We start from the raw sequence: 19,049 nt of genomic DNA on the forward strand, positions 1-19,049 counted from the left end.
CACTGTAAGGCTAGAACCTGGGATGTGAGACTCTTCGTCCTGGACTGTAACCATGGTCCAGTTACAGGTACAGCTTATTTGCCCAGTTAAAGAATGGCTCATTCTACATAATAGAATTTCACAGTTAACTGAAACTAGGTACCTTTCTGATGACCTAGCTTCCTTTTAAATTTAATCTTAATTTCTGATGTCCAAAAAGCTAGGAAACATAGACTAAACTTACTTTATTTTATTTTGAGATGGAGTCTCACTCTGTCTCCCAGGCTGGAGTGCAGTGACGTGATCTCAGCTCACCACAATCCCTGCCTGTGGGTACAAGTGATTCTCCTGCCTCAGCCTCCTAAGTAGCTGGCATTACAGGCACATGCCACTATGCCCAGCCAATTTTTGTATTTTTAGTAGAGACAGGGTTTCACCATGTTGGTCAGTCTGGTCTTGAATTCCTAACCTCATGATCCACCCACCTCGGCCTCCCAAAGTGCTGGGATTACAGGTGTGAGCTGCTGCGCCCAGCCACTAAACTTATTTTTAAACAGTCTATTAAGTTTTCAAATAATTGGTTCAGTTGGTTTTTATCCTCCAAAAACCTTTGCAGGTGTTTCAGTTCAAAGCATTGTGTCCAGTTGTTAATCTAGAAAATAAATACTTTTTGTCCTGTGTTTTCCTGAATTTCCAGTCAAGATGGGAAATGTGAATTACTTTCTTAACAGTGCACAGATCATTGAAAAATTGAATCTTAAGTTGTGTGGGGTCATTGTGCTATTATTGTATAGATGTGATCTGACCCCTGTACTGTCACCGTATTCTAAGCATTTTGGGTTTAGGGGTTTTTCTGTGTGTGTGTCTGCTTGTTGTAGTTTCTATTCGGCTATCAGGCCTTCAGCTCACTTACTAACATCACTTTGCTGAATTCTTGTGTCCTCCTTCTTACTATCCCTATAATCAATTGCTTCTAATCTGCCTAGGAAATCAGATAAGTAAGCCTGTTAGATTTGCTTCCAAAGAGTAAGTAAGAAGACAAGTAGGACTCCTAAAGTTCAGTTTAAAAAGCCTTATACTGGCTGCCTCAGTATACCCTTTACTCCTTTCCTTCTTTGGGCGGCATTTCATACAGGTGTTGGTGATGAAGGGCGTGCCTTCTCAGTGTGGTTTGATACCTGATACATTATTGTGTGCCATCTTCAGGCAATTTGGACAAGTTATAATTAACTTTGAAAAATATATGTTCTTTGAGGGCGGAAATGGAACCACTTCCACTGTCTTCATGGCCTCCCTGTGCCTTATTTCCCATATAGTTTTGTGTGTGTCATCTAGTACAGCAACATATATCCTAATTATGGTTCCTCTGGCCTCCAGGCTATTGGCCCATTACATGAGAATGTAAAAAGAATGAAAGCTAAATATATTTTGCTTTAAACAGTCAGACTTCTTTTATAGAAATGATAATGTGAAAGAAATAAAACAGGAGAATAAATAATAAAATACGAGGAGAAAGTCTTATATTTATGCAATATTTACTATATCTACTGCTGTTTATTTCTTTATGTAAATCCAGGTTTCCAACGGTTATCATTTGCCTTTTGCCTGAAGATCTTCCTGTTACATGTCTTGAAGTGCAGCTCTGCTGATGACAATTTTTGTTTGAATACGTTTTTCTTGTGCCTTTATTCTTAAAAGATGTTTTCACTGGATATAGAGTTCTAGGTTACTTCTAGGTTAATACCATTTTCGAGCTGTCATTTCCGTTGTGTTGTGACTTGCAGGGTTTCTGATGAAGGCTGCTGCTACTTTTGTGTTTGTTCCTGTGTGGACTGTGTCTCTTCCTCTGGCTGCCCTTGTCCGGCTTTACGCAGTTTGATTATGGTGTGCTTTTCTATGTGTGGGTTTTGTTTGGGGCGTGCAGCTTCTTGGATCTGTAGGTTTATAGTCTCTATCAAATTCGGAAATGTTTTGGCCGTCATTTCTTAATCTTTTTCTGTCCTTCCTCTTCTTCCCCTTGTCCTGTGGGCCTGCAGTGTTTTGTGTGTTAAACTGCTTGATATTATCCTTCATGTCTCTGAGACTCTATTCCTTTTATTCATTTATTCAGCCTATTTTGTTTCTGTGCTTATTTTGGATAAGTTCTATTGCTATGTTTTTAAGTTCCCTGATTTTTATCTTTACTTCTGCAATGTCTAGTCTGAATTTAATCTCAATGAAATTTTCATTTAAGGTATTATGTTTTTCTTAAAATCTGTAAGTTCCATTGGGTTCTTTAAAAAAAATCTTCCTTTTTTTTTCTTATGATTGTCTATGTATTTTAATATTGAACAGAATTATAATAGAAGTCGTAATATTCTTCTGCCATTTCTCAGAAGTTTGCTGTTTTCTGATTTTTTTTTTGCCCCTTCTGATAATGGGCCACATTTTCCTCCCTTTTGTTATGTCTAGAAATTTTAAAAAAAGGCTTCTCTGTACATAGTGAAGGAATTTTTTATTAGATATGTATTTTGAATGATACGTTGTTAAGCGTCTGTATCTTGTTATATTTTAAGAATATCATGCTTTGTTCTGGCAAAACAGTTAAGTTACTTGAAGGTCTGTCTGATGCCCTGGAGGCCTGCTTTTAAGCTCTGATAGGGCAAATTTAGTTTTATTTTCACTCCAGACATATTTTAATCTCACTAAGATCTGACCTCCCTGGGGTCTCCATTGAATGCCTTGGGTGGGTCACCAAGAACATTCCACTTTGGCTGGTTGGAGCTTTCCGACTTGTGTAAACTCTAAGAACTGTTCATTTCACACCTTCTTGGTTGTTTTTTGCCTTGCTTCGTGGAAGTTCACTCACACATGTGAGTCCTAGAACTTAGCACGTTTCTGTAGCCCTCTTTCTGTGTAGCTTCCTTTTTGCTAAGCTCCGTCCTGTAATTTCTAGCACCCTCAACCTCTCTGAACTCTGTGCTTTATTGCCTGCAGTGTTTAATCTGCAGGGCTACTAAGTTATGAGTTCCCCTTTCTTGTACTTGGTGACCTGGAAATTATTAACACCTCCAGGCAGAAAGTTGGGGTGATTGTCATCAGCTTATCTTGTTTCTTTTTTTTCCTTTCAGGGAGAAACAAACCCATATTCTTATGTAAATTAGCTAAACAGCCAGGTTCTGCATTGCCTATTTTCTGGTGTCTGCAAATAGTTCTTTTATATATTCTGTCAGGTTTTTTAGCTAGTTATTGCAAGAGGTTAAGTCTGGTCCATGCCTAGTCTATCACTGATGCAAGCAAAAATTTCAGGAATTCCATTGAAATTGATTCGTTGAAAATAATTCTTGGCAATTGAATACTGTTCTAAATGACATGCCTTCATATGTTAGAAGACTGAACTAAACATACTTTACATGAATTTTTGAGTGAAGCATGGTGTCTTCATGTTTCCCATTTATTTTTTACCTTTCTCACAGACTGGAACTGTTCCCACTCAGCAGAGTAATGATTATGGCTTAAGGTAGTAGAATAATGACGGCAGTTCAGATGCTTTTGGAGCTCCCCCGAGGACAGATAGGCTGAGTCAGATCTGTCCTTGTCACTACTAATGCTGGCTGTACTTAGTGGGTGACTTCTCCTTTGGGTTGTTCTTATCCTTTACATTAGACTTAAATTTTACTTTTGGGAAAGCCTTATGAACCACCTTCTGAATCCATGGGAAGTCTATGCTAATTAAGAACACTGTGCATCTGAATCTGAAAAATGGATGTGTGGAATGTAAGAACCGTCTTGAAACAGCATGGCATAACAAGATAATCTGGGGGATTTAAAGACATAGTGAAAGCAGCTAATTTGCATAAGGATATGGATTTGTGAAGATGTCTTTCTCTCCTCCTCCCCTTACCCTCTGTTGAATAAACTGAGCCATGTAATTTGGAATGTGCATTGTTGGTGAGTTTTAGGGAGCACTGAGGTCCTGTGTAGACACACTTGGCTGTTGACAATTTAGCTTAAAAAGCAACTAGACCAAGGAAAACAGGGTTCTCTTTGTATCTGTTTTTGGGATAGCAATGATTTATTTCAAAATTACTGGTAAAGAACTAATCCCTCTCTCTCAGAAATCATGAAAATTGCCAGCTATAGATTTTTTTGTTTGCTTTATTTAAATTACTCTTAAGTTTTTTATTTAGCCTCCTGAATGACTCACTCTTGTACTTGATACATAAACTTTAATTTTGCATCACTAAAGTGTTGTTATAAATATGTTGATTTTTAAGAATCCAAAGATGTTTCTTTTTTCCTGAGACAGGGTCTTGCTCTGTCACCGAGGCTGGAATGTAGCAACGTGACCCTGGCTTATTGCAGCTTCAAGCTCCTGGGCTCAAGTGAGGCTCTGCCTCAGTCTTCTGAGTATCTGCGACTACAGGCACACACCACCATGTCTGACATTTTTTTTTTTTTTTTAAATTTTAAGAGACAGAACCTTGCTATATTGCCCAGGCTGATCTTGAACTCCTGGCCTCAAGCAGTCCTCCCATTTTGGCCTCCCAAAGTGGCAGGATTAGAGATGTGCCTTTTTAAAAATTTCAATGCAACTTGAAGGGTACTGATTAGATCCACTGCTGTTTAGAAAAGTTTAAAGTTAGGCCGGGCATGGTGGCTCACGCCTGTAATTCCAGCACTTTGGGAGGCCGAGGCGGGTGGATCACTAAGTCAAGAGGTCGAGACCATCCTGGTCAACATGGTGAAACCCCGTCTCTACTAAAAATACAAAAAATTAGCTGGGCATGGTGGCGCGTGCTTGTAATCCCAGTTACTCAGGAGGCTGAGGCAGGAGACTTGCCTGAACCCAGGAGGCGGAGGTTGCAGTGAGCCGAGATAGCGCCATTGCACTCCAGCCTGAGTAACGAGCGAAACTCCGTCTCAAAAAAATAAAAAAAGAAAATTTTAAAGTTAATGAGCTTATGACAAAATGTTCATCTTCACTGAAAAAGAAATACAACATAGAAGATGAAGTCTTTTTCTCACCTGTCAGATTGATTAAAGTTTAAAAATGGTAATATTGAATAAATGTTGACAAGGATGTGGAAGGATGAGTACTTCTTTGAACTTCTAAGAGAAATGTACATTTATATGACCTCTCTGATGATAATTTTGTCTCTATACATCAAGCACTTTTATACTGTTTGACCCACTATTGTTGTTTCTAGGGTTTTCATTCCTAAAAACTATTGGAAATTCAAACAAAAAACAATGTAGGAAGGTGTTTGCAATCCCACATTTATAATGCTGAGAAATTAAAAACATTCTAACAATAAGAGTGTTTCACCTCTACCATTTTCCAATTACAAAATACATACAATTATTAAAATGGTGGTTATGAAAAAGATACCACTACAGAGGAAAAATTTACATGTTTGAAGTGAGCACTATTCCAATATAATACATACTCCTCTCATCTCACTGTTATTTTAAAATACACCCAAGTGACCAAGTTTAGTGGGTCACGCATGTAATCCCAGCACTTTGGGAGGCCAAGGTGGGAGGATTGAGTGACAGCAAGACTGTATCTCAAAAAAATATATATATATATACAGGGTCAGAAATGTTTCGGAATGTGAAAATAACTATTTCTTAGTGGTGGTTTTATGAGAGACTGTTGTCTTCTTTATATTTGTTCTATTTTTCAAAATTTGAGTGGGAAAGCTTTCTGGGTGTGTGAAAGCAAGTGTGATCTTTGTAGCTTCATTCTGGGCTTAACCTAAGGATTTCCAGACCCTAGAGGGGCACCTTAGATTCCCAAAGAGTATGCAAAATCATTCTGTCTCAAAGACTAGTTGTTTCATAATTGGGTGAAAAAGTATTATTTTAAAATTTGTTTCTCTGCTTACTGTTTAGATAAAAATTTTGATGATGAAGATTCTGTGGATGGTAACAGACCTTCCTCTGCTAGTTCTACGTCATCCAAGGCTCCACCAAGTTCTCGGAGAAACGTCGGAATGGGAACCACCCGCCGGCTTGGTTCATCCACCCTTGGATCCAAGTCTTCAGGTTAGTCTAAGCCCTGTCTGGGGTCACCTATCCCTGCTTTTAAAACCAGAGGTGCAAGTACTTGCCTGTGGTGGCCCTCAGAAGTAATACAGTCCCCATGTGCAGCAGGTTTCTGCTTGCTATTCTTTAATCGAATTAGCATTGTGATACTGATGCTGATAAGCTGGTGAGTTGTAAGTGTGAGCTACTTTGTTGACTTTTGCCACATTCTGGTAAGGTGGAGCCTGTCAGAGAAGGAAGCCAGCACAGAGGAAAGCATAGCTCAGAGATAAGAGCAAGAGCGGGCACCCTCATGGCATTATTTAGTTATCTGGATCCAATACTGCCTGAAACTATAATTTCTATTTAACAAGACAGAGACTAATCCGGAAGTCACACTGTATCTCCTGTCTTTAAAATATGTCTGTGGACTGACCCCTGGGTATTGGGGTGTGTGTGCATGCTCTGCGTGCAGGGTCGGGCTGTGGGTGGTGGAGACCAGCCACCTCTGTTGCAGTTCCTGGTGAGCCATGGCGAGGTGGCAGCTGTTGGTGTGTATGTTGGATGTCGGCCTGAGGTGGAGCTAGGCCAGCGGGAGGTAGCTCTGTGGGAGTGGAAGGCCTATATTTCTCTACCTGGACCGCAGGCTCCTCATGCAGGGAGGGTAGAGCTCAAAACCTCAAAGGCAATCTGTAGAAAGCTGGTTAGTAGCAGTCCCACAGAAGAGTGACCAGACTTTTAAAAGAAAACCAGATAGAAAACAGCAACAACAAAAAAACTCATACAAAGGACCACAGCCTCAAAGATCAAAGGTAGGCCCGCAAAGATGAGAAAGAATCAGCACAAAAGTGCTGAAAACTCAAAACCAGAGTGCCCCTTTTCCTTCAGATGACCACAACCCCTCTCCATCAAGGGCTCGGAACAAGGCTGAGACTGAGATGGCTGAAATGACAGAAGTAGATCTCAGAATGTGGATAATAATGAACTTCACTGAGCTAAAGGAACATAGGGTTGGGGTTAGGATTAGGGTATTCTCATAGGAAGAGAGGAAGTCAAACTATCTTTATTTGCAGATGACGTGATCCTATATGTAGAACACCCTGCTGTCTCAGCACAAAAGCTTCTTAAGCCAATAAACAACTTCGGCGAAGCCTCATGATACAAAATCAGTGTGCAGATATTACTAGCATTCCTATACATCAACATCAGGCAAGCAGAGAGCCAAATCATGAATGAACTCCCAATCACAATGGCCATTGTGATTGGGAGTTCATTCATGATTTGGAATAAGCTAAAGGGAAGTGAGGGACTTCCTCAAGGAGCACTACAAACCACTGCTCAAAGAAATCAGAGACGATACAAACAAATGGAAAAACAGTCCATGTCCGTGGATAGGAAGAATTAATATGAAAATGACCGTGCTGCCCAAAGAAATTTATAGATTCAATGCTATTTCCATTAAACTGACATTGACATTCTTCACAGAATTAGAAGAGAAACTATCTTAAAATTAATATGGAACCAGATAAAAGCTTGTATAGCCAAGACAATCCTAAGCACAAGGAACAAAGCTGGAGGCATCTCGCTATTCAACTTATATTACAAGCCTACCTTAACCAAATAAGGGTGATACTGGTACAAGAACAGACACATAGTCCAATGCAATAGAATAGAGAAGCCAGAAATAAAGACCCCACACCCACAACCATCTGATCTTTGACAAACCTGGTAAAAACAAACAATGGGGAAAGAATTCCCTATTTAATAAATGGTGCTGGGAGAACTGAGTAGCCAAATGCAGAAAATTGAAACCGGACCACTTCCTTACACACTATACAAAAACCAACACAAGATGCTTAAAAGACTTAAATGTAAAACTCAAAACTATAAAACCCTAGAAGAAAATCTAGGCAGTACCATTCAGGACATAGGCATGGGCAAAGATTTCATGACGAAGATACCAAAAGCAATTGCAACAAAAGCAAAAATTGAGAAATGGATCAGTTAAACTAAAGAGCTCTGCACAGCCAAAGAAACTGTCATCAGAGCGGACACACAACCTACAGAATGGGAGAAAATTTTTGCAATCCGTCCATCTGACAAAGGCCTAGCATCCAGAATCTACAAGAAACTTTAAATTACAAGAAAAAAAAAAACATTAAAAAGTGGGCAAAGAACATGAGCAGACACCTACAAAAAGAAGGCGTACATGTGACCAACAAACATATGAAAGAAAGCTCAACACCATTGATTATTAGAGAAATGCAAATCAAAACCACAATGAGATACTGTCTCACACCAGTCAGAATGGCTATTACTAAAAAGTCAGAAAAACAACATGCTGGTGAGTTTGTGGAGAAAAAGGAATGCTTTTGGTGGGGGTCCAAATTAGTTCAACCATTGTGGAAGACAGTGTGGCAATTCCTCAGAGACCTAGAGGCAGAAATACCATTTGACCCAGCAATCCCATTACTGGGTATAAACCCAAAGGAATATAAATCACTCTGTTACAAAGATACATGCATGTATATGTTCGTCACAACACTATTCACAATAGCAAAGACATGGAATCAACCTAAATACCCATCAATGATAGACTGTATTAAAAAAAATCGTGGTACATATATACCGTGGAATACTATGCATTCATAAAAAGGAACAAAATCATGTCCTTTGCCAGGGACATGGATGGAGGTGGAAGCCATTATCCTCAGCTAGCACAGGAACAGAAAACCACATACTGCATGTTCTCACTTGTAAGTGGGAGCTGAATGGTGAGAACACATGGTTACATGGGCAGGAAAAACACACACTGGGACCTGTTGCAGGGTGTGGGGTGGGAGGATGGAGAACATCAGGAACAATAGCAAATGGATGCTGGGCTTAATACCTAAGTGATGGGATGATCTGCAAACCAACGTGACACACGTTTACCTGTGTAACCAACCTGCACATCCTGCACATGGACCCTGAACTTAAAATAAAAGTTGGAAATGAAAAGAAATAAGATAAAATAAAATAGATTTTGTTCTTACAAGTAACATGGTTCCTTGTGAGACCAGTATGGATGTTGCATTAAATAAATTTTAGGAGATTTCTCTCATAAATTCTTCCCACTCCTAATGTAGGCAGTTTAACTAGTTGTTATATACAACTCTCATTTTCTCTCAAATTTTACATTTACATGCAAATTTCCTCTGAAATTTACCTCAGAAAAATTGTGTAGCTGCTGCTTTTAGAACCATTTTCACTGATAGCTGTGAGCTTTTGAGCTGCTGTTGGTGGTGGGGGAGTGGTGGATGGGGAATCCCACAAGCCAAAAAAGATGAAGCTGAATGGGCCAAGTAAAAGCTGTACTCATGATTAGCTTGAAAATGCTGTCTCCTACCTCCTTGAGAAGTTGGGAAATAAAGTTAAAAATAAAAATCCTGTCTCCTGATGGCCTCTCCTGAATTCTGAACTGGCCCTAGAATACTGGTATCCTGACCAGACCAGTGTGGCACCACTCTGCCTCCTGACCCCAGCATCTGTTTGTGATAGAGGAGCTGCAGGGATGTTAGTTGTGATTATTTCTAGTTTTCTAATAATTTTTTTGGTGTATTTTAAAATATTTTTTTGTTACTGAGTTTAAATTCATATAACATAAAATTAGCCATTTTAAAAGGAATGTTTTCAGTGTTTTCATCTACCTTGTAGCATATAGCAATACTTTGTTCCTTTTAATGCCTGAACACTCTTTCTAATCTTTTTTCTTGATCTATTGCTAGGTAGTTATCAGTTGCACCAACAAGGCTTAGAAAATTGCTGTATGATCAGACTGGTGCTTTCCCTCTGATCCCGGATCCATATCCCTTCCAGAAGTCCCTGCTGTGTTGATTATGCCCATATCAGCCCTGTCTTCCCATGTTGTTTAATGCTGTAGTTGTGAATTTCCTGGTTAGCTCCTCCTCATCAGATACCCTAGGCTTAGGGACTGCTGTTGGCCTTTGAGTACTCTGGTATGTGTGGGTACATGGTGTAGGGCCTTATGCAAAGGAGCCGTCCAGGGCCTATCTGCTCAGTGGGGTCCAGTTTTTATGCTAAAACAGACACAGAGCACCACATAACGGTGAGTGACTATTGTCCTTTATAGTGGTTAGCTTTTCTCTACAGTGTGAGTGATCTTCAGCAAGAGTGATGACACACATTTACTGCTACCTGGGATTGCCTTTAAAGCCCCTTTCTCTCTGGATAGTCCTTCAGGACCTGGAACACCATGTACATGGCTGATAAGAAGGTCTTAGAAAAGCAGTCATGTTAAATCATTAATGGGGATTATGAAGATGACTGTAGACACCAGTTTTTAAAATGTGAAAAAATAATCTGATACATCACTTGATATTCTTGCATAAAGGGGAGCTCATATTAGCAAAAAGAAACTTTGTTTAAATACTTTTAAGTTTACAAAAGTATCTTAGGGTAACTTTGTAGGAGAAACTTATAACTGATTCTTAAATGAAAAAAATGACAGTTAGGATTTCAAGGAAATAGAAATGTTTTTAAACTAATATAAAGTTAAATAAAACTTAAATTATTTAGGACTTGTTTGAATATTCACAAATGTGTTATGCTGGATTATTGCTAATATTGTTATTATGCTGTAATAACATTTTTTTCCCCTGAAGAATTAAATTTTCTGCTTGATCCATTTATTAGGAATTTTTCAAAAGACTTGTTTATTACTACAATATCTAAATCCTTTAAAACCTATACTCTCCCTGCTTAAACAAGTAGTCTTCTGCTTGATCCATTTATTAGGAATTTTTCAAAAGACTTGTGTATTACTGCAATATCTAAATCCTTTAACACTCATACTCTATCTGCCTAAACAGGTAGTCCAGGTGACCTTAAGCTAATGTATATAGCATTGTAGAATTAAGTAGTGTTTGTCAATTTCATGACCCTCCAAAGTTATATGAAACCTTTTTTTAAAAGTTCTGAATCTTCCAAAATCTAATTCTGATGGTGTATGTTTAGACTTCTTCAGTGTATGTGTTATATACATTGTTTCATATTGTTTACATTTTTTAAATTCTTTCTTTATAGCTGCAAAAGAAGGAGCTGGTGCTGTTGATGAAGAGGATTTTATTAAAGCATTTGATGATGTACCTGTAGTACAGGTCAGTGAGGATATTTGAGTGTGATTACAAACAAGGGTAGATTTATTCTTCAAATTTTATTTTTCAAGTATGCCCATGTAATGTTCTTTACTAGGTCAGGTAATTTTATCTATTAACACCACAGGAGATCTGAGGTGCAGACTAGAAAATGTTGGAGCAAAAGTCAGGCACAAGATGATCTTTCAGTAAGAACAGGAAAGACATTGGTTACTCCATTAAGTTTATGGATCAGGTCACATAGAAGAGAAAGAAATAGATGATGCTAAATTAGAGAATGAAAATGTATATTTATTTAGGGATTTTTCTTAGAAAAATTCATAAAATTGAAAGGTTTGAGTGTCTGAAAGGTTGTAGAGAATGGTTTTATAAGAGCTAAGTTTATACCTTCTTTGATGCTTCACTTTAAGTACCTAACAGGTGAAACAAAGATTATTTATAAAAATTGGAATACAGCCACAAGTTTTTGACTACTTTTTGCCTTAGTATTGTCTGTTGCTGTTTGAGACTAGTACTTTTCCTCAGCCGACACTGACGGTGCTCTGGATCCCTGTGGCACTTACTGTCTGTTATGTACAACTCTCTTTACCACCTTGGCTGCCATGTGTGTAAAAAAGCAGGTAACAAGAATCTCAGTGGCCTAGGCAACATGGCGAAACCTCATCTCTACAAAAAGTACAAAAATTATCCATGGTGGCATGCACCTATTAGAGGTCTAGCTACTGGGGAGAGTCAGGTGGGAGGCAATCCTGAACTTGGGAGGTGGCGTTTGTTGTAAGCTGAGATTGCACCACTGCGCTCCATCCTTGGTGAGAGACCCAGCCTTCTTAAAAAAAAAAAAAAAAAAAAAAAAGAATCTTGGGTTCAGGTTTATCCTTAAGTACTTGACCTGACCTTCCTAGCATACATCAAGATTGATTATACCCTATACCCTACCTGTTTTCTAAGTAAGATGTGGGATAAATGAGGAATAAGATTTGAAAGTGCCTAAAGTTACAGGTATAGTGTCATGTTAAAAATAATACTAAGTAATCAATGACTCACGCATCACTGACTGTCAATAGGCTTCTTTCTCCTTTGTACATGAAATCATCTGTGAAGTTTATAGTAAAGCTGTGTTTGAGGCAGGGTTATTCACATATGGAAACAAATCTTGTGGGTACGCATTTATAGTGAGAAAGATCCTCGTTACAAGGCAAGACTTTTCAGATATTTTCTCATAGGTATTTCTTAAAAATGAAATATCTTTTACTATATGTAATGTTCTTGACTTCATGTAATTAAGAAATAATCCTTTTGACCGGGCACGGTGGCTCAAGCCTGTAATCCCAGCACTTTGGGAGGCCGAGGCAGGTGGATCACGAGGTCAAGAGATCGAGACCATCCTGGTCAACATGGTGAAACCCCGTCTCTACTAAAAATACAAAAAATTTAGCTGGGCATGGTGGCACGTGCCTGTAATCCCAGCTACTCAGGAGGCTGAGGCAGGAGAATTGCCTGAACCCAAGAGGCAGAGGTTGCGGTGAGCCGAGATCGTGCCATTGCACTCCAGCCTGGGTAACAAGAGCGAAACTTCGTCTCAAAAAAAAAAAAAAAAAAAAAGTCCTTTTATTTTACGTGTTTTTATATTGATTGTAAATTAATTTTGCTTACAGATTTACTCCAGCCGAGACCTTGAGGAATCCATAAACAAAATTAGGGAAATATTATCTGATGACAAGCATGATTGGGAGCAGAGAGTAAATGCTGTAAGCCGTTGACTTCATATGATTAAATTTTCATAAGATTTATTTAAATATAGCAAATACTTTGTTATAAAATCAGGGGCAGCTCTAATGAATTTTAAATAGTATACATTTTAAATACAAATTATCATATTTATACTTCAGCTTTTTAGTAGAATATCTCCTTCTGTTTTTTATTTTGAAAACACACCAACTTACACTTTTATGAGTCCTCTAGTCTTTTAACAAAGACCTAACTGTGAAATGTATGGTGACAGCCTCCAGTCTCACCTTAGTAGAGATTTTATTCTGTGATTGTTTGCCTTTAAAGTGGCGTTTTCATGGCATTTTTAGTGTATGTCCCGCAGTATTCTTTTCTTTCTTCATATCACTTGCTAGAAAGTTATGTCTCCTTTATATTTAAAAGTAGATTAGGCCGGGCGTGGTGGCCCATGCCTGTAATCTTAGCACTTTGGGAGGCTGAGGCAGGTGGATCACCTGAGGTCAGGAGTTCAAGACCAGCCTGGCCAACATGGTGAAACCCTGTCTTTAAAAAAAAAAAAAAAAAAAAAAAATAGATTAATAGAAAGTGGGCTGAGGATGGCCAAGCGCGGGCTCACGCTTATAATCTCAGCACTTTGGGAGGCTGAAGCGGGTGGATCACGAGGTCAAGAGATTAAGACCATCTTGGTCAACAAGGTGAAACCCCATCTCTACTAAAAATACAAAAATTAGCTGGGCGTGGTGGTGCACACCTGTAGTCCCAGCTACTCGGGAGGCTGAGGCAGGAGAATTGCATGAACCCAGGAGGCGGAGGTTGCAGTGAGCTGAGATCGTGCCATTGCACTCCAGTCTGGGTAACAACAGCGAAACTCTGTCTCAAAAAAAAAAAAAAAAGTGGGCTGGGGATTAAAGTGAGGATGTGTCTTATCTGAGAAGGCTATTTTCTATTGGTTGGCTGGCAAGAAGAGAGGTGATACAATTGATATTGTATTGTATTTAAAATTTAGACCAGACAGTTAATGGTGCAGTGCAGGATAATAGAGATCGAGACCATCCTGATCAACATGGTGAAACCCCGTCTCTACTAAAAATACAAAAAACTAGCTGGGCATGGTGGCGCGTGCCTGTAATCCCAGCTACTCAGGAGGCTGAGGCAGGAGAATTGCCTGAGCCCAGGAGGTGGAGGTTGCGGTGAGCCGAGGTCGCACCATTGCACTCCAGCGTGGGTAACAAGAGCGAAACTCTGTCTCAAAAAAAAAAAAGAAAAAAAAAAAGAAATTATCCTGTAGGAATGCTTCTTTTTTTGATCATTAAATAAATGGCACTAGAAGTGGGGTGTGGAGGAAGGCAAGCTTGGGAGGGGCTTTTCACAAGCCAAAAGTTTTTAGTTATTTATCATGAGTGTCGTAGGATCTATAAATACTTTTAAGGTATTTCAAATGTAAAAAATCCATTTTTTTTGCAGAAATTAAGTATGTGTATCACAGATACTCCAGTTAAAAATTACTTTATCTTCTTTGTGATATGTAGATTTGTTCGTTGTATTAACTAATATTTAACTGCTGAATTCTCTTGGGAAGACTTTCTAATCAGTTGAACTTTAACTGTTTAGAGTTTATAAAAGTTTATCTCTTTTATGTTTGATGGGTTCTGTTGTTTTGTATATTCTGTGATTTTTTTCCTGTTGTTTTGTATATTCTGTGTTGGAATTGTTTTCAGTTTCTCTGAATTTTCTCTATCCCATTAGCTAAAAAAGATTAGATCTTTACTTTTGGCTGGTGCTGCTGAGTATGATAACTTCTTTCAACATTTGCGTCTTTTGGACGGAGCCTTTAAACTCTCTGCTAAGGATCTGCGGTCTCAGGTAGTGCGGGAGGCTTGTATCACGTTGGGGTAAGGACTGCAATGCTCCATATTCTCACCATAAAGTATTATCACCATAGAGCTTCAGAGATGTCTCCTTAAACATGTGAGCTGGGTCTCTTTCATTAACTTCTGACTAGTCTCGAAGACCCATTTCCAGTTAACACTTCTTTCAGTACTTTTACAATATTTTTTGCTCAATTATGTGAAATGTGACAGATTTTAAATTTTATTTTATTCAGTGACGTAGCTCTGAAGCCTTTATTTCAAACTTTGAAGCAGTTGTTAATATGGAAAAATGAATTTCTGTAAAATTCTGTTTCTCTAATTTTTCATTTAGTTTTGCTGACAGGCAATAGCATGGTTATCAGAATGTTTGTTTCTAGCAGAGTACTGTAGTTATAAAGTTAAAAGCGTGTACTGCAATAAAATTTTTCCTAGCTATACATGTACTAGTGATCAAAGTTAATAAAACTTTGTGTTGGGATGTATGTCAAAACATCAAAGCCGCAGCAGTAAGGGGAGGCATTGCAGCTGTTTAAAGTTTTGGCTGCAGTTCAGATTTTGAAGCCTGAATATTTTATGTTAAGATAAAAGACAAAAGAAACAAAGCAGCCAGGGGCACCTTTTCATATTTGTGTTTTATTCATATGTGATCAGTTTGTTTGTTTGTTTGCTATGCTAAGATTAGTTGGAGCAGGTGAGTTGGTATGTGCCTGGAGTCCTAGCTACTTGGAAAGCTGAAGTGGGAGGATTGCTGGAGCCCAGGAAGAAGTTCAACATGGGCAGCATAGTGAGATCCTGCCTCTAGAAAACAAAAACCTTCACAAAGACTAGTTGGAATTTTTTTTTTTTTTTTTTAAATAAAAATGAAACATTGAGGCTAAGAACTATTTGTCAAGTTCTCAGCATGCACACCGGAAGTCTTAGACCCTTGTCCTTTATTCCTAGGTGACTTTAAATGAAGGCTCTAGATGTTAAGTGGTTTATATGCTTCACCATTTCTAAGAAGAATAACTACAGTCCACTCTCCCTTCTGTGTTTTAGGCATCTGTCATCAGTTCTGGGGAATAAGTTTGACCATGGAGCTGAAGCCATTATGCCAACTATATTTAATTTAATTCCAAATAGTGCCAAAATTATGGCCACATCTGGTGTTGTAGCTGTTAGGTTAATTATTCGGGTAAGTATGTTATAGGCCATACATGAAATAAGCCCAGTGGTAAATACTGATGGTTGATAAATATTAGAGGCATTTTAGTTAGCATAATTATATTGAGTAATTAAATGTATTAGCATAATTATATTGGAATTTTGTATATATATCTTTTCTCTCTACTTAATTGTAGCATATGAGCTTTTTATAATTTGTAATGTGAATTATGGATGTGTTACAAAGTTAATCAGGTATTGCTAACTCACTATTGGTTTAAAGTATTTGAACATCCAGTGTCTGCTTCTGAGTTTATATTGTATCCTTGTTGCTCAGATATTACTCTTAGTCTTACCTCTTTAATCCTAGTCCTTCCGTTTTAGGTATTTGTGCTTGTGGTTTTGCTGTTCACCCAAAAGTTTAAATAATTGTACGTAAGCAAAGAAACAAAACGTTTTCTTTGGTTAGGTTTTCTAGGCACTTATTTAAATTTATTTAATTATCCAAGTAATTTATACATAAGTTTTTAACAAAATCTATTTCACAAAGGCTTAAAATGGCTTTTCACATTACCTCCCTACCATTTTCAAGCTATTTTTGCCTGGAGACAGCTCTTGAAACTTTGAGGCTTGATGATGATGTCTTAAATCTATCCAGAATATTCTTGATTATTTTGCTTATTTATTTTGTATTATTTTTAGTTCTTACTGTTCTTACTTGCACTGCCTACTTAAGCTGTTAACCCCAAGGTCATTATTGGACATTTCCATTGAAACAGTATCAAAATATATTGGTCTGATGATTCCTTTTAAACCCACTCAGATCTCTACAGCTGAGATAATTTAGACCTCATACTAATGATTGTTTTAGGCTTATCTTCATGTCATTATGTTGCCTGTTCTTAGCTCTGTAAATTTTCTAATGGCTTTTGACAATATTCGGTAAATTCATTTTTCCTTTTAAAATCATTGACATTCTAATCTGATGTATATGTGCTCTAAGTGGGTTAGTAAGGAAGTGATTCTCTCAGTTTTGTTTTTATATTTGCAAGTCTTCACCTGTTTTTTGTTGTTCTTCACAGCACACACACATCCCCAGGTTAATACCTGTCATAACAAGCAACTGTACCTCTAAGTCTGTCGCAGTTAGAAGGTAAATTTTAAAGGATTTTCTCATTGTTTTTAAATTGTTTAAGAACAAAACCAATTCCAAATCTTCCATGGATAAACTTTCATGTTTAAAATGTTTAGTATTACTTAAAATCATTGCAATAAATGACTTTGAGTTGAACAATCAAGATCTAACTGTTTTGGGAAATGAATTTGGACAACTTCTATTGTGTTTCTGTATTTCTGTGTCTGTGTGAGAGACAGTCAGTTTGGGGGCTAGTGGCAGAAGGAGACGGGGAGAGGACTCCCTGTGCATTTTTTCCTGAGATTCTACCCTTGCCATCGGTCTGCCCTATTCCCTGAGTAAAAGCAGTAACTGCATGCAAGAAATAATTACCATAAATATCAGTGGCAGTAGTTTCATATTAACATAGGTAAGGGGAAGGTATGTGTTGTTTGCATCTTCTGTTAGTGATTTCTGCGATTCTGAATCTTCACTGTCACTTGGTTCCACGCGGTTGTGGGAGATATACACAGAAGACACAGGCAGATACAATATGGGTAACTAGGGGTTTGTTCCCAAGTCCCTGTCATACATGTCCTGGTGAGCTGCCCTAAACTACATGTGAGGAATGAGGACTCTGTTCTTTTAGCTCAGACCTGTGATTTGAGAGTTTTAAGAGTCTATTAGAATCTATGGACCCTCTTCCAGCAAGTGGTAAATGTACAGAATAGTATTGTGTAGGTTTTCAGAGAATTCATGAATACCACTAAAGCTTTTCCAGTAGCCTGTATTGGGAGTCTTAAAGGATGATGACTGGCAGGCTTGGGCAACCTCTTGGCCCCATTCCCTTAGCTGTGCTGCTTGATCCTAGCCCTGTGAAAGAGTGCTTCACTCTAAGGTTTAGAGGCCAGATGACCTTTGCCAGCTGTTTGTCTTTTTTCCTGGGGTGTCATGTTGATCCTGCTAGGTTTCTGTGAGTACAAGACCCTCTTAAGCAAGAAGCAGTCCTGTATTTGTCATTTTAAAATATATTTTATTTTTATTACTTTTAGCAAATTAGCCACAGACCATCTTTTTAAGAATGTTCTTTCTTTTTCTTTTTTCTTTCCCTTTCTTCCTTTCTCTTTTTCTCTTTCCTTTTCTTCCTTCCTTCCTTTTTTCCTTCTTTTCTTTTCCTTTTTTTTTTTTTTTTGCGGCAAGTCTTGATATTGTTGCCTAGGCTGGAGTGCAATGATGCGATCTCGGCTCACTGCAACCTCTGCCTCCCAGGTTCGAGTGATTCTCCTGCCTCAGCCTCCTGAGTAGCTGAGATTACAGACGCCTGCCACCACACCCGGCTAATTTTTATGTTTTTAGTAGAGATGAGGTTTCACCATGTTGGCCAGGCTCTGGTCCTGAACGCCTGACCTCAGGCGATCCATCCACCTCGGCCTCCCAAAGTTCTGGGATTACAGGAATGAGCCGCTTTCAGCCGTCCCCTTCTTTTCTTTGTTTCACCCAGGCTGGAGTGCAGCACACTGTAACCTCAAGCTGCTGGGCTTCCAGTTAGCTGGGACTACAAGCACATACCACCGTGGCCTGCTAATTTTTTTTAACTTTTTTTTAGAGACGGGGTCTCATTATGTCGCCCAAGGATGATCTCGAACTCCTGGGCTCAAGCAGTCCTCCCACCTTGACCTCCCAAAGTGCTGGGATTACAGATGTGAGCCACCATGCCCAAGCTTTATTTTTTTAATTGGCAAGTAAAAATTGTGAAGACTTAACGGTGTACGACATGCTGTGTTGATATGTGTATACATTTTGGAATGGTTAAATCAAGCTCTTTAACACGTGCATCACCTCACATACTTATTTTTTTGTGGTGAGGACGCTTGGAATCTACTCTCAGCAATTTCTGAGTATATAACATGTTGTTACTAACTCGTATTAATTACATATTAGTTACTAATCTCTTGAACTTACTCCTCCTCTCTGACATTTTACATACGTTACATCTCCCAGTCTCCCAATCCCTAGCCTTTGGGAACCACCGTTCTACTTTCTGCTTCT

At 38.5% G+C, this 19,049-nt stretch overlaps 1 protein-coding gene across 16 annotated transcripts in view; it reads left to right on the plus strand.

Moving 5' to 3' along the window:
- Positions 1–19,049, plus strand: part of CLASP1 (cytoplasmic linker associated protein 1) — a 285,245-nt gene that overhangs the window by 156,403 nt on the left and 109,793 nt on the right. For all 16 annotated transcript variants that reach the window (XM_074399831.1, XM_074399832.1, XM_074399833.1 and 13 more), the window contains 6 exons: positions 5,857–6,009; positions 11,074–11,147; positions 12,800–12,892; positions 14,619–14,764; positions 15,782–15,917; positions 16,969–17,039. In XM_074399831.1, coding sequence (XP_074255932.1) covers positions 5,857–6,009; positions 11,074–11,147; positions 12,800–12,892; positions 14,619–14,764; positions 15,782–15,917; positions 16,969–17,039 — 673 coding nt within the window. The remainder of the gene's footprint in view (positions 1–5,856; positions 6,010–11,073; positions 11,148–12,799; positions 12,893–14,618; positions 14,765–15,781; positions 15,918–16,968; positions 17,040–19,049) is intronic.

This window comes from Saimiri boliviensis, chromosome 5, assembly GCF_048565385.1.
Source record: "Saimiri boliviensis isolate mSaiBol1 chromosome 5, mSaiBol1.pri, whole genome shotgun sequence".
NCBI classification, from domain to species: domain Eukaryota; kingdom Metazoa; phylum Chordata; class Mammalia; order Primates; family Cebidae; genus Saimiri; species Saimiri boliviensis.